Raw genomic sequence first — 23,693 nt, forward strand, 5'->3', positions numbered from 1 at the left:
TTCACTGATTCTTGTCCTGTCTGTCTTTCAGACCTACTTTCTATCTATTCACCATCCAGACAACTCTGATTCTTGTCCTGTCTTTCAGATCTACTTTCTGTCTATTCACCATCCAGACAACTCTGTTTGATTCTTGTCCTGTCTTTCAGATCTACTTTCTGTCTATTCACCATCCAGACAACTCTGCTCTTCAAATGACAAGCGCACACTGTCCATTCCAAAGATCCGTACTAAAACTTACGGTGAACGTTCCTTTTCTTTTGTTGCACTTATGGTGAACGTTCCTTTTCTTTTGTTGCACCTAAACAATGGAATTCACTGCCCTCACATCTCCGTCACACTCCAACTCCCGCATTCAAGAGAGCACTCAAAACATCTCTTTTCAAACTGTACTTCTCTCACTGAAACTTTTCCATCTGCATATGCTTGCAGTGATTTTTGTTGCTGGATGTGCTCTTAGTGTTGATCTGTATGCATCTGTGATGATTTTGGTGTTTTTCGTGATACCTGGTTCCCTGGTGATTATTTTTGACAATGGTGAAAGTGATGTGCTTTGTTTTGCTGTGATTTGCACCTGTGTGATTGAGACTGTGATTTGCACCTGTGTGATTGAGACTGTGATGGCGCCTGTGTGATTGAGACTGTGATGGCACCTGTGTGATTGAGACTGTGATGGCACCTGTGTGATTGAGACTGTGATGGCACCTGTGTGATTTACTGTGATGGCACCTGTGTGATTGAGACTGTGATGGCACCTGTGTGATTGAGACTGTGATGGCACCTGTGTGATTTACTGTGATGGCACCTGTGTGATTGAGACTGTGATGGCACCTGTGTGATTTACTGTGATGGCACCTGTGTGATTTACTGTGATGGCACCTGTGTGATTTACTGTGATGGCGCCTGTGTGATTTACTGTGATGGCACCTGTGTGATTTACTGTGATGGCACCTGTGTGATTTACTGTGATGGCACCTGTGTGATTTACTGTGATGGCACCTGTGTGATTTACTGTGATGGCACCTGTGTGATTTACTGTGATGGCACCTGTGTGATTTACTGTGATGGCACCTGTGTGATTTACTGTGATGGCACCTGTGTGATTGAGACTGTGATGGCACCTGTGTGATTTACTGTGATGGCACCTGTGTGATTGAGACTGTGATGGCACCTGTGTGATTTACTGTGATGGCACCTGTGTGATTGAGACTGTGATGGCACCTGTGTGATTGAGACTGTGATGGCACCTGTGTGATTGAGACTGTGATGGCACCTGTGTGATTGAGACTGTGATGGCACCTGTGTGATTTACTGTGATGGCACCTGTGTGATTGAGACTGTGATGGCACCTGTGTGATTTACTGTGATGGCACCTGTGTGATTGAGACTGTGATGGCACCTGTGTGATTTACTGTGATGGCACCTGTGTGATTGAGACTGTGATGGCACCTGTGTGATTTACTGTGATGGCACCTGTGTGATTGAGACTGTGATGGCACCTGTGTGATTTACTGTGATGGCACCTGTGTGATTGAGACTGTGATGGCACCTGTGTGATTTACTGTGATGGCACCTGTGTGATTTACTGTGATGGCACCTGTGTGATTTACTGTGATGGCACCTGTGTGATTTACTGTGATGGCACCTGTGTGATTTACTGTGATGGCACCTGTGTGATTGAGACTGTGATGGCACCTGTGTGATTTACTGTGATGGCGCCTGTGTGATTTACTGTGATGGCACCTGTGTGATTGAGACTGTGATGGCGCCTGTGTGATTTACTGTGATGGCACCTGTGTGATTGAGACTGTGATGGCACCTGTGTGATTGAGACTGTGATGGCACCTGTGTGATTTACTGTGATGGCGCCTGTGTGATTTACTGTGATGGCACCTGTGTGATTGAGACTGTGATGGCGCCTGTGTGATTTACTGTGATGGCACCTGTGTGATTTACTGTGATGGCACCTGTGTGATTGAGACTGTGATGGCGCCTGTGTGATTTACTGTGATGGCACCTGTGTGATTGAGACTGTGATGGCGCCTGTGTGATTTACTGTGATGGCACCTGTGTGATTGAGACTGTGATGGCACCTGTGTGATTGAGACTGTGATGGCACCTGTGTGATTGAGACTGTGATGGCGCCTGTGTGATTTACTGTGATGGCACCTGTGTGATTTACTGTGATGGCACCTGTGTGATTTACTGTGATGGCGCCTGTGTGATTTACTGTGATGGCACCTGTGTGATTTACTGTGATGGCACCTGTGTGATTGAGACTGTGATGGCACCTGTGTGATTTACTGTGATGGCGCCTGTGTGATTGAGACTGTGATGGCACCTGTGTGATTGAGACTGTGATGGCACCTGTGTGATTTACTGTGATGGCACCTGTGTGATTGAGACTGTGATGGCACCTGTGTCGAATTACATATTTTTATGTCATTTACTCTTACATATATATATTTTAGCCATTGTCATGTGAGACTGTTGACTTTGTACATATTTTATAACACTTAGTCTTAAATTTGTAGTCTTGAATTTGTATATTTTATTGTAAAGTGCGGTGAGCCCCATGAGATGGGGGTATTGCGCTATATAAACCTGTATTTTATTATTATTATTATTATTTTGGCCCATTATAGCCTGAAGAAGAACTTATTTGATTAGAATTTGTATCATTTTTGGCCCAAATTTCAGTCATTATTGTTGAATTGATGATGTATGTTTTTTGCCCAGGTGAATTCCTCCCACGAGCTGCGACTGAGCTCTTGAAGGATGATCAGTACATGAACGACAATGGCGGCAATGACATTGATGTCATTGTGGGTTTGAACAACAAAGAAGGGTCCGTTGCCCTGTTATCAGCAGTATTCGCCAACACATCTAAGGACACTTTGTATACATCAGCCATGTTTCAGGGAATGCTGGATTCCTGCTTGGACCTGAATAGGTTGGACAAGAATTCTGTGATGAAGAAAGTGAGTTTTTTGTTTTTTAGGCTGGTTTTTTCCCCCCCAAGAAAGTGAGAAATATTGGTGTTTCTTTGAATTTTGTGTTAGGGTCAGTGTGTGTGTGTGTGTGTGTGTGTGTGTGTGTGTGTGTGTGTGAGATAAGTCATCCTTTCTTTTTTTTCTGTTGCAGCACACAAAAATCAGTGCTAGGTGGGACTTCAATTTTACCCAGGCTAATTTCTGTGTCACAAGTAGGCATTGTAATGTCTTTGTTAACTTGGTTGCAAGCTTAAAGTGAGTTGCCCATTTTGCGCTTTGAAGAGGAAGATACTGTCATTTGCTGAAAAGAAGAAAGTTTCTGGCTTTTTATAGTCTGTTTCATTCTCTTTCAGGCAAGGCTTTTGGTACCAAGTAGTATGTGCTGGCTGGAGTTTGAACGTGTATGGTAACAGCATCAGATTTCCCCTTGCACTTGGAAGGATTGTTCAGACTGTGGTTGCACAGTGATAATTTATTTCAGTCCATGAAACCTAATGTCCAGTTTGCCCATGATTGTTTAGACTGCGGTTGCACAGTGATAATTTATTTCAGTCCATGAAACCTAATGTCCAGTTTGCCCATGATTGTTTAGACTGTGGTTGCACAGTGATAATTTATTTCAGTCCATGAAACCTAATGTCCAGTTTGCCCATGATTGTTTAGACTGTGGTTGCACAGTGATAATTTATTTCAGTCCATGAAACCTAATGTCCAGTTTGCCCATGATTGTTTAGACTGTGGTTGCACAGTGATAATTTATTTTAGTCAAAGAAACCTAATGTCCAGTTTGCCCATGATTGTTTAGACTGTGGTTGCACAGTGATAATTTATTTTAGTCAAAGAAACCTAATGTCCAGTTTGCCCATGATTGTTCAGACTGTGGTTGCACAGTGATCATTTATTTCAGTCCATGAAACCTCATGTCCAGTTTGCCCATGGCCATCAAAAAATGTAGGAAAACAGAATTCGATCAAACACAAGGGACAGAGTCTTGATGTCTTGAACTGGACTATGTGAGTGAAATGGGGGGGGGGGGGGGGGGGAATATGGCCACAGTTGCATGTCAAATATCTCTGGGAAACGTCAGAATAAGCAGTAGATATAAAGCAATTATTCATTATACATATTATTTTTCAAACACTTGTGCTTGTTCAGTCCTGAAGTAAAGGTTGGGAACAGCCTGCCAGAGGTCTGATAGTCAGCACTCGCATCGCGGGATGGGAGCCATGAACCGCTGAATTGTTTCCTGTTGGAGAAAATGACCCTTTTCATGTGAGAAAGAGGACGGGGTGATGAAGGAGGAAAGCACCTCAGGCAAGACTCCCGGGCAATCAGTTTGCATTTTGACAGTACATGTTGCCAGTGCAGTTCACCGGGCAATCAGTTTACATTTTGACTGTACATGTTGCCAGTGCAGTTCACCGGGCAATCAGTTTGCATTTTGACAGTACATGTTGCCAGTGCAGTTCACCAGGCAATCAGTTTGCATTTTGACAGTGCATGTTGCCAGTGCAGTTCACCGGGCAATCAGTTTGCATTTTGACAGTACATGTTGCCAGTGCAGTTCACCGGGCAATCAGTTTACATTTTGACTGTACATGTTGCCAGTGCAGTTCACCGGGGCAATCAGTTTACATTTTGACTGTACATGTTGCCAGTGCAGTTCACCGGGCAATCAGTTTGCATTTTGACAGTAGATGTTGCCAGTGCAGTTCAGTTCAGCTACTCAGCTAGGCGTCACTGCGTTCAGACAAATGCAGGTATGCTACACCACATCTGCCATGCAGATGCCTGACCAGCAGCATAACCCAACGTGCTTAGTCAGTCCTTGGAAAATCAAACACAATGAAGTAAAAAAACAAACAAACAAACAAACAAAAAACCTGTAAAAAGATACAGAGGTGAATTGAATGAACAAGTATTAAATCAATGAACTGATAAATTGAAATGGTAAGATACAAAACAACAACAACAAACAAACAAACACCATGTAAAAAGATACAAAGGCAAATATAAGTTCCTCTGTCGGGGGGGTGGGGGGGCTTTCAGTATAAACAACATCCCCGCCTTCTGGAAATTGTGTGCTAGAAATGTCCTCTTTTCTATCACTCTCTTTGTTTCTGCCTTTTTTTCTGTCTTCACTGTTGTCTCCTTTTTCTGCCTTCCCAGTCCATTCCCCTTTCTTTTTTCAAGCAAGCCTTGACACTTTTTTCTCTCTCTCTCTTTTCCGCAGTCTATGATGTACTATATGTGCGGTTTTGCTCTGGCGATTAGGTAGTGAGATGTAAACACTGGGATAGGCACTAGCTGCCTATTCTGCAGTGTTGTTTGCCTTTGTGGCCTTTTTTTATGTATTTTTTGTTTGGCTTCGAAGTATTGTTTTTTCCTTTTTTATGTTTTTTTGTAATTTGGGGATGATAAATTGAGCAGAAGGGCTGACATCCTCAGTACGGCCTGGTCTGATTCGCTGTCCTCAGCATGGCCTGGTCTGATTCGCTGTCCTCAGCATGGCCTGGTCTGATTCGCTGTCCTCAGCATGGCCTGGTCTGATTCGCTGTCCTCAGCATGGCCTGGTCTGATTCGCTGTCCTCAGCATGGCCTGGTCTGATCAGCATGGCCTGGTCTGATTTGCTGTCCTCAGCATGGCCTGGTCTGATTTGCTGTCCTCAGCATGGCCTGGTCTGATTCGCTGTCCTCAGCATGGCCTGGTCTGATTCGCTGTCCTCAGCATGGCCTGGTCTGATTCGCTGTCCTCAGCATGGCCTGGTCTGATTTGCTGTCCTCAGCATGGCCTGGTCTGATTTGCTGTCCTCAGCATGGCCTGGTCTGATTCACTGTAAGGAGCAAAGTGGCTGGGATGCTGTCCCATGAATTGTGTTTTGTGGGTTTGTCTTAGTGGGTTTTTTGTTCTTTTTGTAAATGTGACAGTTTTTTGTTGACATGGTTAAGCATTTGTATGGTTTGACCGTCCTGATATGGCCCTGTGCGGTCAGCTGGACTGTAAGCAACAAGAATAAGAATGGATTGATTGGTTGATGTGGATACTTACATAGCGCCTATCCTCTGTCAGAGACCAAGCTCTAAGCGCTTTACATACACGGGGACATTTGCACAACAGGCTGCCAACCTGGGTAGAGCCGACTGAAGGCTGCCACTGGGCGCTCATCATTCGTTTCCTGTGTCATTCAATCAGATTTCAAACGCACACGCATACACACTCAGACAGACATGTAACATTTTACATGTGTGACCGTTTTTATTTATTTACCCCGCCATGTAGGCAGCAATACTCCGTTTTCAGGGGTGTGCATGCTGGGTATATTCTTGTTTCCATAACCCACCGAACGCTGACATGGATTACAGGATCTTTAACGTGCGTATTTGATCTTCTGCGTGCGCATACACACGAAGGGGGTTCAGGCATTAGCAGGTCTGCACATATGCTGACCTGGGAGATCGGAAAAATCTCCAACCTTTACCCACCAGGTGCACCGAGATTCGAACCCAAGACCCTCAGATTGAAAGTCCAGCGCTTTAACCATTCGGCTATTGCACCCGTGGATAAGGTATTAAATCAGTGAAGTGATAAATTGAAATGTTAAAACAGAAAAAAAACCTGTAAAAAGATACAAAGGTGAAGAAACAAGTTCAATCAATGAACCAATTAATTGAAATTGTAAAATTGAAACAGACAACAACAAAAAGATAAAATGAAATACATAAATGAACAGGTGGATAAATAAATAGACATGAAACATAGAAGAAGAAAAAAGTTGCCAAAATGCATGCATTGACGTTTTGTTTTTGTTGTTGTTGTTGTCAGACCACAGAGTTCTTTTACCGTGGTGCCGATGCAGGCACTAACGTGTCGGAGACCCTGGCACCCCTGGTGAACATGTACGGCGACTGCCTGCTGGTTGCGGACATCCTGGGCTGGGCCCGCCTGCTGGCCGCGTCCCCTCACTCCGCCGCGCGCTACATGTATGTCTTTGACCACGACTTCGCCTTCAACAGCCAGGGCCCCTTGCCGGGGACCCACCACGGCGATGAGCTGGCGCTGGAGTTCGACACCTCCTTGGACATGCCAGAGGACTTCATCTTCAAGAGGCTGAACAAGACGGAGCTGGCACCCGAAGAGCACCCGCTGTCGGACAAGTTTGTTCAGATTCTCACCTCGTTCGCCAAGACGGGGTAGGTTTAAGCTGTGTGGGTTTTTTTTTTTGTTTTTTTTAAATTACTTAAAAAAAAATAAAAAAATTATGGTTTTTTATTTGTTGCTGTACTCTGTGTGTGTGTGTGTTTCTGTGTGTGTTTCTCTGTGTGTGTGTGTGTGTGTGTGATAGGTAACCGATTTGTGTTCTTTTGTGCTGTACTAACTTCTTTGGCTGCATTATATTGTCTCTGTGTTATTAATGGTTTGTGTTTGTTAGTGTGTGTGTGTGTGTGTGTGTGTGAAAGATAGGTAACCGATTTTGTTATTTTGTGCTTTTCTTTTTTTTGTTTTTTGCTGCATTATATATCGTCTCACTCTGTGGTGGACTGTACAGCTTGATTGTAATGTTAGGAAGTGCATAGAATGTCGTGCACATTAAGTTTGGGTCCTATGTGCATCACACAGTACATAGTGTAGTGTGAATTAAGTCTGGATCCTATGTGCATCACACGGTACATAGTGTAGTGTGAATTCAGTCTGGATCCTATGTGCATCACAGGGTTCACAGTGTAGTGTGAATTCAGTCTGGATCCTATGTGCATCACACGGTACATAGTGTAGTGTGAATTCAGTCTGGATCCTATGTGCATCACACGGTACATAGTGCAGTGTGAATTAAGTCTGGATCCTAAAGGCATTACAGGGTACATAGTGTAGTGTGAATTAAGTCTGGATCCTATGTGCATCACAGGGTACATAGTGTAGTGTGAATTAAGTCTGGATCCTATGTGCATCACAGGGTACATAGTGTAGTGTGAATTAAGTCTGGATCCTATGTGCATCACAGGGTACATAGTGTAGTGTGAATTAAGTCTGGATCCTATGTGCATCACAGGGTACATAGTGTAGTGTGAATTCAGTTTGGATCCTAAAGGCGTTACAGGGTATATAGTGCAGTGTGAATTAAGTCTGGATCCTATGTGCATCACAGGGTACATAGTGTAGTGTGAATTCAGTCTGGATCCTATGTGCATCACAGGGTATATAGTGCAGTGTGAATTAAGTCTGGATCCTATATAGGCTTTACGGCTTTACGTACTGACTTGTGCTGCACCTGATTTTGGCTTTCAGTCAGATCTTGCGAAGAAAACAGTCGGCATCGGTGATTCTCAGTGACGTTGTCAACCATCTAGTCTGAAGGAACTGTTAGGAAAGAGAAAAGATGGCAGCATTCTATCTCCTCCACCACCATCTAGTTTGAAGGAATTGTATCTCCACCACCACCATCTAGTTTGAAGGAATTGTATCTCCACCACCACCATCTAGTTTGAAGGAATTGTATCTCCACCACCACCACCCTCTAGTTTGAAGGAATTGTATCTCCACCACCACCACCATCTAGTTTGAAGGAATTGTATCTCCACCACCACCACCCTCTAGTTTGAAGGAATTGTATCTCCACCACCACCACCTAGTTTGAAGGAATTGTATCTCCACCACCACCATCTAGTTTGAAGGAATTGTATCTCCACCACCACCATCTAGTTTGAAGGAATTGTTAGCAAAGAAAAAAGATAGCAGCATTTTATGTCCACCGCCACCATCTAGTTTGAAGGAATTGTATCTCCACCACCACCATCTACTTTGAAGGAATTGTATCTCCACCACCACCACCTAGTTTGAAGGAATTGTATCTCCACCACCACCACCCTCTAGTTTGAAGGAATTGTATCTCCACCACCACCATCTAGTTTGAAGGAATTGTATCTCCACCACCACCATCTAGTTTGAAGGAATTGTATCTCCACCACCACCATCTAGTTTGAAGGAATTGTATCTCCACCACCACCATCTAGTTTGAAGGAATTGTATCTCCACCACCACCACCTAGTTTGAAGGAATTGTATCTCCACCACCACCCTCTAGTTTGAAGGAATTGTATCTCCACCACCACCACCATCTAGTTTGAAGGAATTGTATCTCCACCACCACCACCTAGTTTGAAGGAATTGTATCTCCACCACCACCATCTAGTTTGAAGGAATTGTATCTCCACCACCACCATCTAGTTTGAAGGAATTCTATCTCCACCACCACCATCTAGTTTGAAGGAATTGTATCTCCACCACCACCATCTACTTTGAAGGAATTGTATCTCCACCACCACCACCATCTAGTTTGAAGGAATTCTATCTCCACCACCACCACCATCTAGTTTGAAGGAATTGTATCTCCACCACCACCCTCTAGTTTGAAGGAATTGTATCTCCACCACCACCACCGTCTAGTTTGAAGGAATTGTATCTCCACCACCACCATCTAGTTTGAAGGAATTGTATCTCCACCACCACCATCTAGTTTGAAGGAATTGTATCTCCACCACCACCATCTAGTTTGAAGGAATTGTATCTCCACCACCACCATCTAGTTTGAAGGAATTCTATCTCCACCACCACCATCTAGTTTGAAGGAATTGTATCTCCACCACCACCATCTACTTTGAAGGAATTGTATCTCCACCACCACCACCTAGTTTGAAGGAATTGTATCTCCACCACCACCACCTAGTTTGAAGGAATTGTATCTCCACCACCACCATCTACTTTGAAGGAATTGTATCTCCACCACCACCATCTAGTTTGAAGGAATTCTATCTCCACCACCACCATCTAGTTTGAAGGAATTGTATCTCCACCACCACCGTCTAGTTTGAAGGAATTCTATCTCCACCACCACCGTCTAGTTTGAAGGAATTGTGTCTCCACCACCACCACCTAGTTTGAAGGAATTGTATCTCCACCACCACCACCTAGTTTGAAGGAATTCTATCTCCACCACCACCACACACCTAGTTTGAAGGAATTCTATCTCCACCACCACCACCATCTAGTTTGAAGGAATTGTATCTCCACCACCACCATCTAGTTTGAAGGAATTCTATCTCCACCACCACCATCTAGTTTGAAGGAACCCTCTTAGTTTGGAAGGAATTGGTATCTCCACCACCACCGTCTAGTTTGAAGGAATTGTATCTCCACCACCACCGTCTAGTTTGAAGGAATTGGTATCTCCACCACCACCACCTAGTTGAAGGAATGTATCTCCACCACCACCACCTAGGTTGAAGGAATTGTATCTCCACCACCACCATCTAGTTTGAAGGAATTGTATCTCCACCACCACCACCTAGTTTGAAGGAATTGTTAGCAAAGAAAAAAGACAGCAGCATTTTATGTCCACCACCACCATCTAGTTTGAAGGAATTGTATCTCCACCACCACCACCATCTAGTTTGAAGGAATTGTATCTCCACCACCACCACCATCTAGTTTGAAGGAATTGTTAGCAAAGAAAAAAGATAGCAGCAGTTTATGTCCACCGCCACCCCCTCAAACCTGGAGCTGGGGAGGGGCCATTGCAGGAAAGACATGACGATGAAGCTTCACGCAGCCACAGTGAGCATGACTTCTGGCCATGTTTTGTGTCAACACGAGGATGAGAAACATTTCTACAGACTTTCCTAAAGTGGTAGGAAAAGCTGACTAAGCACTGGTAGAAATGCTACAAACTGGGGAGTGACGCTACAAACTGGGGAGTGACACTTGCTTTTACTGAGTTTGAACACAGTTTTTCTTCATGGGCTGTCACGTAAGCCTACTTTTGGATTAGCTTTGGTTGAAGTTGGGTTTTACTGTTTAAGTTAATGTGCAATGATTTTTTTTTGTTTTTTGATGAGGTCCTGAGAGCCTGGTGAAATAGATCTTTGGTTAAAAACCAGGGCAGGTAGCCAAGCAATGTGCTGCCCTGATTATTCGGTATGATTTTTGACATAGGAAAGCGGTAGATGTGGGTCAGCAGGAAGCGTGAAAAGTGAGGTATTTGTCAGTGACAACACAGCGTGGAGCTTCATCGGTTTTTCTCTCTCCGTTGCTGCAAAGATGGCATCCAGTCCATATCAGTGCAATACAATTTAGTACAATACGATAGGATATGATCCAGTCCAATCCAGTAAAATATGGTACAATACAGTACATTACAACACAATAGAATACAGCACAATTCAGCACAACACGACAACACAACACAACACAACACAGCACAATACAACACAACATAGCACAGAACAACACAGCACAGCACAATACAACACAGCACAGCACAGCACAACACAATACAACACAACATAGCACAGAACAACACAGCACAGCACAATACAACACAGCACAATACAACACAACATAGCACAGAACAACACAGCACAATACAACACAGCGCAATACAACACAGCGCAATACAACACAACACAGCACAACACAACACAGCGCAATACAACACAGCGCAATACAACACAACACAGCACAACACAACACAGCACAACACAACACAGCGCAATACAACACAGCGCAATACAGCACAACACAGCACAATACAACACAGCGCAATACAGCACAACACAGCACAACACAACACAGCACAACACAACACAGCGCAATACAACACAGCGCAATACAGCACAACACAGCACAATACAACACAACACAGCACAACACAACACAGCGCAATACAGCACAACACAGCACAACACAACACAGCGCAATACAACACAGCGCAATACAACACAGCGCAATACAGCACAACACAACACAGCACAACACAACACAGCGCAATACAACACAGCGCAATACAGCACAACACAGCACAACACAACACAGCGCAATACAACACAGCGCAATACAACACAGCGCAATACAGCACAACACAGCACAATACAACACAACACAGCGCAATACAGCACAACGCAGCACAGCACAATACAACACAGCACAACACAGCACAATACAACACAGCGCAATACAACACAGCGCAATACAGCACAACACAGCACAACACAACACAGCGCAATACAACACAGCGCAATACAACACAGCGCAATACAGCACAACACAGCGCAATACAACACAACACAGCGCAATACAGCACAACACAACACAGCACAATACAACACAGCACAACACAGCACAATACAACACAACACAGCGCAATACAGCACAATACAACACAGCGCAATACAACACAGCGCAATACAGCACAACACAGCACAATACAACACAACACAACACAACACAGCACAGAACAACACAGCACAATACAACACAACACAATACAACACAACGCAGCGCAGCGCAGCGCAATACAACACAGCACAATACAACACAGCACAGCACAGCGCAGCGCAATACAACACAATACAACACAGCACAATACAACACAACACAACACAGCGCAATACAACACAGCACAACACAGCACAGCACAGCGCAATACAACACAGCACAACACAGCACAATACAACACAACGCAATACAACACAGCACAGCACAACACGACACGACACGACACAACACAGCACAGTGTATGTTGTGCAGAGATCCGAACCCTCCCCTGGAGGCGGACCTGGGTGGCGAGGCCTGGCCCCAGTTCACGGCAGACAGTGAAGCTTACCTGTCGCTGTCCTTGACCCCCCGGCTGGTGCCTGACCTGGGGCTGTACAGAGACCGCGTGGCTCTCTGGCAGAGCTTCCTGCCCCAGCTGAACAGTCTGACATCCAAGCTGCCCCCCGAGGACGCTCCCAAGGAAGAGCCAGTGCCAAAAGAAGAACTCTGAATGTGGAACCATAGAGTTTTGTTGTTCGTTTGTTCTTCTCTGTGTGTATGTGTGTGTGTCTAGATTTTTGTTTATATAAAAAATATGCAGTATGTTCTGCAGTAGGTATGTGTGTAGATGGGGGCGGGGGTGGGGGTGGGGGGTGTTAGCTAACAGACATTAGGAATGTATGTGTTGGAGAGAGAGAGAGGGAGGTGTGCAGTGTGGAGAAAGTCCAAAACATCGGGCCATCCCAGTGCCTGTAGCGGTTTTGCTGTCACTGGCAAACAGGTGTGAAGTGATTGTTTTGTAAGGTTTATGTAACATGAGAGGAGTGATGGTTTTGTAAGGTTTATGTAACATGAGAGGAGTGATGGTTTTGTAAGGTTTATGTAACATGAGAGGAGTGATCGTTTTGTAAGGTTTATGTAACATGAGAGGAGTGATGGTTTTGTAAGGTTTATGTAACATGAGAGGAGTGATGGTTTTGTAAGGTTTATGTAACATGAGAGGAGTGATTGTTTTGTAAGGTTTATGTAACATGAGAGGAGTGATGGTTTTGTAAGGTTTATGTAACATGAGAGGAGTGATTGTTTTGTAAGGTTTATGTAACATGAGAGGAGTGATTGTTTTGTAAGGTTTATGTAACATGAGAGGAGTGATGGTTTTGTAAGGTTTATGTAACATGAGAGGAGTGATTGTTTTGTAAGGTTTATGTAACATGAGAGGAGTGATGGTTTTGTAAGGTTTATGTAACATGAGAGGAGTGATGGTTTTGTAAGGTTTATGTAACATGAGAGGAGTGATGGTTTTGTAAGGTTTATGTAACATGAGAGGAGTGATGGTTTTGTAAGGTTTATGTAACATGAGAGGAGTGATTGTTTTGTAAGGTTTATGTAACATGAGAGGAGTGATGGTTTTGTAAGGTTTATGTAACATGAGAGGAGTGATGGTTTTGTAAGGTTTATGTAACATGAGAGGAGTGATGGTTTTGTAAGGTTTATGTAACATGAGAGGAGTGATGGTTTTGTAAGGTTTATGTAACATGAGAGGAGTGATGGTTTTGTAAGGTTTATGTAACATGAGAGGAGTGATGGTTTTGTAAGGTTTATGTAACATGAGAGGAGTGATTGTTTTGTAAGGTTTATGTAACATGAGAGGAGTGATGGTTTTGTAAGGTTTATGTAACATGAGAGGAGTGATCGTTTTGTAAGGTTTATGTAACATGAGAGGAGTGATTGTTTTGTAAGGTTTATGTAACATGAGAGGAGTGATTGTTTTGTAAGGTTTATGTAACATGAGGACTTAACTCGGAACATATCTCACATGAGTTTGTGTGTGCGTGTGTTTATGTAAGTTTGTGCCTGCCTATGTGTGCGTATGTGTTAGGGTAGCTGTTAGATACACATGTGTGTTAAAATGTAGGAGGAATTTTGTTTAATGTCCTGTCACACATATCGGTGATTGAAGACATTTTGTTAAAGCATTTATGAATACATCTGAGTATTATCGGTTAGAAGGGGTGGGAGATGTGGATGAATGGAGGGTTGGGGGAAACTGGGCAAATGAGGGTAAAAATGTGGGTGAAATTTGGAAGAAAAAAAACAAACAACAACAAAACAACTCTAAATACAGTTACAGGAAATTACTTAAAAGACTTCGTAAAAGAGAAGTCGTTAAACTGACAAGCGAAACAACTGATAATGAATGCAAAAAGTCAAAAACATCGACGTTTAGAGAGTTTTAGCTCTCAGACTATTATCAAATTCATTACGGACCAAGTATTGTTCTAATGTCAAGTGCATATGCTTTAGTAACCTGACAATTGAGCATATAATTTTTCACTGTAGTTTGATGAAGCCTTTTGTACACAAAAGTGTGTCTTCACAAGTGACTGAGAACGTTGATGTTTTTGTGTTAAAATGTATGAATGCAGCGTGTGTGTGTACGTAACATAGATATAATGTTTTATGTTAACAAAAGCGTTTTTGTAAAGCACCTAGAGTAGATTTCTGGATAGTGTGCTATATAAGTATCCATTATTATTATTATTATGAGTTGATCTCTAGACCCACATGTACACAGTTTTGCAAGCTGTACATAAGCTGTTATAGTGCCAGGTTATGGTAGGGTTGTGGCATCCCCAAGCCACAACACACTACCCCTTGTTGACCACCTCCCCCCTACTCTCCACCCCACTCTCCCCCCCATCCCCACTCCTCCCCCACTTGGGACTGTTGGTCTCCTCCCTGCTCAGCCCACCTGCCTGCTCTGTTGCTAAGCCACTTGCAGGCACCTCAGTCAAACACAGCCAGAACAATCAGCCTGTCAGACATCACTTCAACTCCCTCCTCCCCCCCCCACTCTCCTCATCCCTCCCCCCACCCTTTCCCTGCTGAAGTGTGTGTAGGGATTAGGACAGTGTGTGTGTGTGTTGCATCCTGGCTATTGGTCGTCCTCTTCTGACCAACCAGAGGTGTCCGTTTGGAACATTTTATACACATGGCGGGTTTACAACCAATCAAGGTGATGCTGTGTCTCTCGTAGACACAGACTAGAGTGTGGGACCATTTGTCCATTGGGTTGTACCAGTTAGGAAAGCATGAATATAAACAGCAAGCTCACATGGCTATAGCAAACAACTCCAACCGAACAAACTTGACCTTAAGGGTGTAGACGCCAATAGGTCGTTAAACTCCTCCAATAGGTGGCTATAGCCTTTTCCCTGCTGTTAGCAAACTAGGGAGCCAGACTGAGAGACTGAGGTTCCACTGAGAAAGACATCTGTTGACCAGGAGGGCTGTAAGTAGTGAACTAGGATCTATTTTTGGGACTTGGTTGAATGTTTATTTCTATTATTGGGTTCTGTGACTAACACACTGCCCCAGTGGGATTGTGTTCCGTCACAAGAACAGGAAGTGAACTGAGATGTTTATCACATAAACACTGATAGAACCATTGAGCTGATATGCTACTGCACATAATTATAAGTGTAACAAACATGTGTTTGATTCAGAAACCATCAGTTGTGTCAGAGTACAGCCAGTATGTGTGCGACTTGTTGAGTGAAAGAAAAGTGGTTTAGGTGTGTGTGTGTGTGCACCAGGGTGTTACAGCAAACTTATGGGAGACATGTTTGACTCGTTGGTAGTTGTGATTCCCATGTGCTGTAGTCATGTGTTAAATGCCAGTGGGACAACACATAACTGTCATGTGTTTAAAAGATTTGAGACCACCGAGAGTCCATCCTGTGTTGGTGCACACAGGTTGCTAAATATTTTACCAGAGACAATTTACTTGGTACTATGATTACCAGTGAGATACTTTGTAGAGACAAAGGGAAGATATGTTCGGTACTTTGTAAACAGTTATTTTTGTACAGTGGTTTAACTGTGGTTATGAACACTAAGAGTTTGTATTTTAGTCAGTGACATGTTTGGTGCACAGTTTGTATTAATCATATATTTGGTACAATATTTTATGTCACTAACTGTTGAGAATAAGCTAAAGTAAATGGAGCTTCCGTATTCTGCATGGATTCCTTTGAGGAGAGTACATACATTTGTATACATGGCGAAAGGTTATATTTTTGAGTGTGTGTGTGTGAATCGGTCCGACGACATTGATGTTTGCATGTTATTCTAGCCTTTCATGGCAATGATGTTTAGCATATGTTTTGGTATTGTTTTGACCTGGGTTTTGGTTTTTGTATGTGTTCCAGGTGTGCTGTTAAATGCTAGCTGCTCCTAACTGCTAACTGCAAAGTTAGGATGTGCTGCTAAGTGCTGTTAAGTTAGGGAAATAAACACCTCAATTAATCTTACTAAAAGACCCTGCTGTGGTACGAGGAGAGAGTGGATTGTGCACCTATCCTCTGCCTGTTATCCTACCTCTTCTTCCTTCTCCTTTTACCCCTAACCCCACCTTTTTACACTGTCATCATGTGCACCAACAAACCTTACGTGTGGAGTGATGGTCTAGAGGTAGCGCGTCCGCTAGGAAGCGAGAGAATCTGAGTGCGCCGATTCGAATCGCGGCTCAGCCACCAATATTTAGTCCTCCTCCACTAGACCTTGAGTGGTCGTCTGGACGCTAGCCATTCGGATGAGACGATAAACCAAGGACCCGTGTGCAGCATGCACTTAGTGCACATAAAAGAACGCATGGCAACAAAAGGGTTGTTCCTGGCAAAATTCTGTAGAAAAATCCAGTTTGATAGAAAAAAAACCAAAACTGCACGCAGGAAAAAATACAAAGAAAATGGGTGGCGCTATAGTGTAGCGACAAGCTCTCCCTGGGGAGAGCAGCCCGAATTTCACACAGAGAAATCTGGTGTGATAAAAAGCAATACAAATACAAATAATAAAGCTCAAATTTGTCATTTGCCTTTTCTGTTTTGTCTCCTGCCCATGGCAGACTGCAAGGACAGTCTGGACAATGTGAGAAGAATCACAGCACCCCACAGACATAACTGGCTGCTCTGCTGTCACTGACATGGCCAAACAAGAGAGGCAGTGCGATCTTGTTCGGGGACCATGACTGTCGAGGACTATGACTTTCTGTTGGGGACTGACTTTCTGTCAGGGACTTTGACTTTCTGTCAGGGACTATGACTTTGTTGGGGACCGTGACTCTGTTGGGGACTGTGACTTTCTGTTGGGGACTGTGACTGTGACTTTCTGTTGGGGACTGTGACTTTCTGGGACTGTGTCTTCTTCTTGGGGACTGTGACTTTGTTGGGGACTGTGACTTTCTGTCGGGGACTGTGACTTTCTGGGACTGACTTTCTGTCAGGGACTGTGACTTTCTGTCAGGGACTGTGACTTTCTGTCGGGGACTGTGACTTTCTGTTGGGGACTGTGACTTTCTGTCAGGGACTGTGACTTTCTGGGACTGTGACTTTCTGTCGGGGACTGTGACTTTCTGTCAGGGACTGTGACTTTCTGTCGGGGACTGTGACTTTCTGTCGGGGACTGTGACTTTCTGTCAGGGACTGTGACTTTCTGTCAGGGACTGTGACTTTCTGTCGGGGACTGACTTTTTTAGGACTGTGACTTTCTGCCGGGGACAATGACTTTGACTTTCTGTCGGGGACTGTGACTTTCTGTCGGGGACTGTGACTTTCTGTCGGGGATTGTGACTTTTTTAGGACTGTGACTTACTGTCGGGGACAATGACTTTGACTTTCTGTTGGAGACCATGACTTTCTGTTGGGGACTGACTTTGACTTTCTGTTGGGGACTGTGACTTTCTGTCGGACTGTGACTTTGTCGGGGACCGTGACTTTCTGTCAGGGACTGTGACTTTCTGTCGGGGACTGTGACTTTCTGTCGGGGACTGTGACTTTCTGTCAGGGACTGTGACTTTCTGGGACTGTGACTTTCTGTTGGGGACTGTGACTTTCTGTCGGGGACTGTGACTTTCTGTCGGGGACTGTGACTTTCTGTTGGGGACTGACTTTCTGTCAGGGACTGTGACTTTCTGTCGGGGACTGTGACTTTCTGTCGGGGACTGTGACTTTCTGTTAGGGACTGTGACTTTCTGTCGGGGACTGTGACTTTCTGTCAGGGACTGTGACTTTCTGTTGGGGACTGACTTTCTGTTGGGGACTGACTTTCTGTCAGGGACTGTGACTTTCTGTCAGGGACTGTGACTTTTTTAGGACTTTGACTTTGTCGGGGACTGTGACTTTCTGTCGGGGATTGTGACTTTTTTAGGACTGTGACTTACTGTCGGGGACAATGACTTTGACTTTCTGTTGGAGACCATGACTTTCTGTTGGGGACTGACTTTCTGTTGGGGACTGTGACTTTGACTTTCTGTTGGGGACCATGACTTTCTGTTGGGGACAATGACTTTGACTTTCTGTTGGAGACCATGACTTTCTGTTGGGGACTGACTTTCTGTTGGGGACTGTGACTTTGTCGGGGACTGTGACTTTCTGTCAGGGACTGTGACTTTCTGTTTGGGACTGTGACTTTCTGTTGGGGACTGTGACTTTCTGGGACTGTGACTTTCTGTTGGGGACTGTGACTTTCTGGGACTGTGACTGTCTGTTGGGGACTGTGACTTTCTGTTGGGGACTGTGACTTTCTGTTGGGGACTGTGACTTTCTATTGGGGACTGTGACTTTCTGTCGGGGACTGGGACTGTGACTTTCTGGTAGGGACTGTGACTTTCTGTCGGGGACTGTGACTTTTTTAGGACTGTGACTTTCTGCCGGGGACAATGACTTTGACTTTCTGTCGGGGACTGTGACTTTCTGTCGGGGACTGTGACTTTTTTAGGACTGTGACTTTCTGTTGGGGACTATGACTGTCAGGGACTATGACTTTCTGTTGGAGGGACTATGACTTTCTGTTGGAGGGACTATGACTTTCTATGACTTTCTGTCGGGTACTATGACTTTCTGCTCAAACTGTCTGGACTGTCAGGAGACACAGCCATGTTTACGTTGTATGATAGTCAGTCGTGTCTGAGTATGACCATCAGAACAGCAGAGGAGACAACTCCTGTCCTGACTATCTGGGCTAGAGTTTGATTATAGTGGAGAGTGTCTCGACCAAGAGTGTTTTAAGGCCAACTAGCCCCCAAGGCTGCAGCACTAAGAGCCAGTGCAATCTTGCCTCCAAGTTTGAGAGTCATGGTTCTTCACAAAAGACTAAGCTGTAAATGATTTGCAGTGGAGAAAGCATTGACCATACAGCTCACTCTTTGCTGTTGGCCCAACTGTAAACTTATGTCAATCCGTTTATATGCACAGCTTTCAAATGCCAAACACAAACTTCACCTCACTGCAATGAAGGCAACAGCACACAGCACACTTTACAGGGCATCAAGAGTGACTACAACAAATACAAACACTCCACGCAGAAAATCGCCAGCCCACACAGCAATGTAGTCGGGTAGCCTGTTAAGTATTACTGATATAGATAGGGGTGCAAGTCATCCGGCATATGCCTGAAATCCGGCACAGAACATCTTGACTTTGGGTAGTTTCTGGCATGGAGAAATTTTGTTTTGGTAGTTTCCGGCATGGAGAAATTTTGTTTTGTCATGGAGAAATTGTTTTGTCATGGAGAAATTTTGTTTTTGTAGTTTCCGGCATGGAGAAATTTTGTTTTGGTAGTTTCCGGCATGGAGAAATTACAGTTTCCAGCATGCATGAATTTGCGTGGTCTGGTCGCTCTTTCTGATTTCTCTGTCAGGTTATGTTCAGTGGTCATTTTGTATGTGACGAAACTCGAAGTAACAAAAATGTCAGAGAAGTACTCAAATTCAGATTTGTCAAAACCAGTGTGTCGTACACATGCGCGTGCATCGATGTCTTGGAAACTACGGGAGATAAACGGATTGCCTCGCTCTCTGGTGATTTAGCGAGGAAAAGTGCGTTCACCAAACAATTTTGTGATATAATATAATATTGACAAAAGTCTTTTTGACGAAAAATTCACAAGAATACTGAGTCCCAGTGTTACTAAGTGGTAACCACAGGAAGTGGTCCTTTCCACATCATCAGTAGTTTACTGGAATTGGAAGGAAGCAAAACAAGCACCTCGTCACCCACTTCAAACTTCCTGTCAACAGCTTTCCTGTCATGGTACTTTTTACCTTTCTGTTCAGCAGCCTCCAAGTTTCCAGTGACCAACTCACATGCATCAGCCAAGAAATTCTTGAGGTCAAATACATATTGATATAGGGTCTTGTCCTCAGTGGCGTTTGGTGAGCTTGACCAAGAAGATGCCAACAAATCCATAGGACCACGGGCTCTGCGTCCAAACAAAAGTTCAAACGGGAAGAACCCGGTCGATTCACAAGGGACTTCTCTGCAAGCAAAAAAACAGCTGGTAAGTACCTGTGCCACTGTTTGGGTTGTCTCTGAATGACCTTCTTAAGGATTGTTTTCATAGTTCCATGGAACCGTTCCACAACGCCATTGGACTGCGGATGATAAGGTGAAGTACGCACACCCTTTATGGACAGTAACCGAAGGATCTCATCCATCATCGCAGAGGTAAACTGCGTTCCCCTATCAGACTGAATCTCATCAGGGAATCCCATGCGAGAGAAGATCTTTAAAAGCTCTTCTGCAACTGACACGGTATCAATGTTCTTAAGAGGAACTGCTTCTGGATACCTGGATGCGACATCAATCACAGTAAGGACATAGCGATGCCCCTCCTCAGAAGGTGGACTGATGGGACCAACCAAGTCAACTGCTATTCGTTTGAATGGCTCTGTGATCCTTTCAACTTTCTCGAGCGGGATGCAAGGGACTCGTCCTTTTGCCACAAACTCTTGGCAAAGGTCACATGACCGACAGTAATCCTTTACATCCTTGTGTACACCAGGCCAGAAAAAATTGGAATAAATCCTGCAGATAGTTCTACGTACTCCTCCATGACCTGTGAACAGTGTGTCATGCGCAGCCAACAATACAGTTTTGCGCAAAGGCTTTGGCACAACAATCTGATAAATCTCGTCCACATCACCACGTAAGTACCTTCGCATCAAGATACCATTTCGAATAACGTAACAGGGTATTTTATTGGCACCATGTTTCACACCCATCTGCGCCATTTGAAACAAATGACCCAAAGACTGATCTCCTTTCTGAAGCTGAGCTAGTTTATCTTTGTCAATAGATAAGTGCTCCAGCGTGACTGATTCAAGAGGTACTGGCTTTTTTCCAGCTTTCTGTGACTGAGCACGAGTCGAAACATTACTTGTTCCGGAAACATCCAGTGTGTGAAGAACAGGTTGACTGTCCCTGTCTTCCACAACACCAAGAAACAGACCAACTGGAGCAGTGCGGTTGTCTGATTTCTGACCTTGGAAAACAGAAGTCCAGGTACCAACAATAAGGTCTGCAACTGGGTCTTCCAGCACAGCACTCCAAGGGACCTGAATGCAATGGAGTATCCACCTGTACAACCGCTGAGGGATAAACTTCCACTCGACCACCGAATGTACGCACTGCCTGAGATCTACCCAGAAACTGATCTGGCATGACAAGTTACCTCCTGACACCTGCAACATTAGCTCCTGAATCCCTCAGAACTGAAACATGCTTGCCATTGACCAAGCCTTGTAACAATGGGTATTCCTTCTCAGACACGGCGATACAACCACTGACTAGAACGCCGGTGACTGGCTGATCTTTTGAACAGTCTTTTCCTGGAACATGAGAACGAATGTCAACCTGTGTAGCAGCACTAGCTGACTTGGGAGTAGGGCAGTCTTTCCTCAAATGGCCAAATCCTCTACAATGCCAACACTGCGAAGCTCGTGTAATTCCACCCCTGTGAATTCCGCGGGGAATTCTACTCCTGTCACTAGAGCGAAATCCTCGATCAGATTTATGGAAATCTGGCACAAAAATTTGAGATATGCCTCCATTGCTAGAGTTCGGACTTTCTCGACCTCCTCTCCCAAAGTTCTTCAATCCTCGTGCACGTATGGGAAACTGCCCCCTACCATCATTGACACATGATCGATCACGAACAAACGCACTCGAACCCGTGCCGAAAGTCGGAATATGACGACGACGACCTAAATCCTTACCAGGATGTGCCAAACGGTAGTTTTCAGCATGGCGAGTAAGGTCTTTGACAGTTTTGCAGTCCCGTTCCCGGAGAAATGCCGCCAAATCCTGAGAAACACATGCCAAAAACTGTTCTGCCAACATGAAGTCAAAAAGATCTTCATAAGTCTGACCAACATCAGCAAGAGCCAACCAACGAGTCAGAAGATGTATCAGTCGTGTTGTAAATGTCGGGAAAGATTCATCTGCTTCAGGTTTAGCACTACGAAACTTCTCCCGAAAGCCATCTTTTGAGCACTGAAATTTCAGCAAAAGTTCTTTCCGTAGGCTGTCATATGTCATTGTACCTGAAGAAAACAAAGAGTGATACAAAGAAAGAGCAGTCCCCTCCAGGTAAGCAGACAAATAGATCGGTTACTCAGACGAGGGCCATTTGTTAGCCTTTGCATGCGTTTCAAATCGGCACAAAAAACTGTCAATATCATCCTTCTCTTCCTTGAATACAGGAAGTTTAGGATACTGGGGTCGAATCCCACCTAGGGCTCTATTGCCAGGCAAGGAAGAAGCAGAAACAGAAGTTTGGAGCTCGAGTTTTTTCATCTCCAATTCATATTTGTTTCTCTTTCTTCTGCCTCCATCTTGACCAACAATCTGCTCTCACGCCTTTCCTCTCTTTCTCAATATGCCTTTACTTTTTCTTCAAATTTTTCAAGACGAGCAGTCAATTTTTTGTAATTTTTCTCCACCGAGCCCTAGCTTTTCACCTGCCTCAATGAACTGAAAAGTAGGATCCATCGTCCCTGTGTCACTGAGGTGAGTACGGTCCCAATCTGACTCGGACATGACGAAAAGTTAAGAAAAATTAAACAGTAACTGGGAATATTGGAATAACAGTAGCACAAGTAAAATCCTGTGCCGGTAAATTACAGGTATAAATCGAAACAACTTTATCACAATAATCAGCTTTGGTTACCACTCACAGTGGTAAGAAGAAACAAAAAGCCTCCAGTGAATCAATATCAGGAGGTTAATAAATTATACACAATTATGGGGAGCAACCACGTTTGACTGCCAATCAAGAAAAATACAATACAGTTATTCTCCCTTACAGTGACAATTAAACAAGAAAATTAGCTGACCTGAGTGAGCACTCCAACAGTTCAACTTTAAAAAAAAAAAGACAGACTATGATATGGAAGAGAAAAAATAAATTGAATAATAGTACATCAGCAAGAAAAAGCACTGCATGGAAAGAAAAGCAAATGTGGCTCAGGGGTACACACAAACAAGAAAAAAATTCTACCAGATAACTGGATAGAAAACAAAATTAATGCTATAGAAGCAGGAAGATAAGCTTACA

General features: G+C 44.1%; 1 protein-coding gene across 1 annotated transcript in view; it reads left to right on the forward strand.

Annotated features, from left to right (window-relative positions):
• The window catches only part of LOC143288317 (acetylcholinesterase-like), a 28,293-nt gene extending 11,675 nt beyond the window's left edge, over positions 1-16,618 (forward strand). The window contains exons 5-7 of the mRNA XM_076596684.1: positions 2,740-2,981; positions 6,817-7,184; positions 12,573-16,618. Coding sequence (XP_076452799.1) covers positions 2,740-2,981; positions 6,817-7,184; positions 12,573-12,810 — 848 coding nt within the window. The 3' untranslated portion in view covers positions 12,811-16,618. The remainder of the gene's footprint in view (positions 1-2,739; positions 2,982-6,816; positions 7,185-12,572) is intronic.
• The last annotated feature ends 7,075 nt before the right edge of the window (positions 16,619-23,693 follow it).

This window comes from Babylonia areolata, chromosome 12 (genome assembly GCF_041734735.1).
Source record: "Babylonia areolata isolate BAREFJ2019XMU chromosome 12, ASM4173473v1, whole genome shotgun sequence".
Lineage (NCBI taxonomy): Eukaryota > Metazoa > Mollusca > Gastropoda > Neogastropoda > Buccinidae > Babylonia > Babylonia areolata.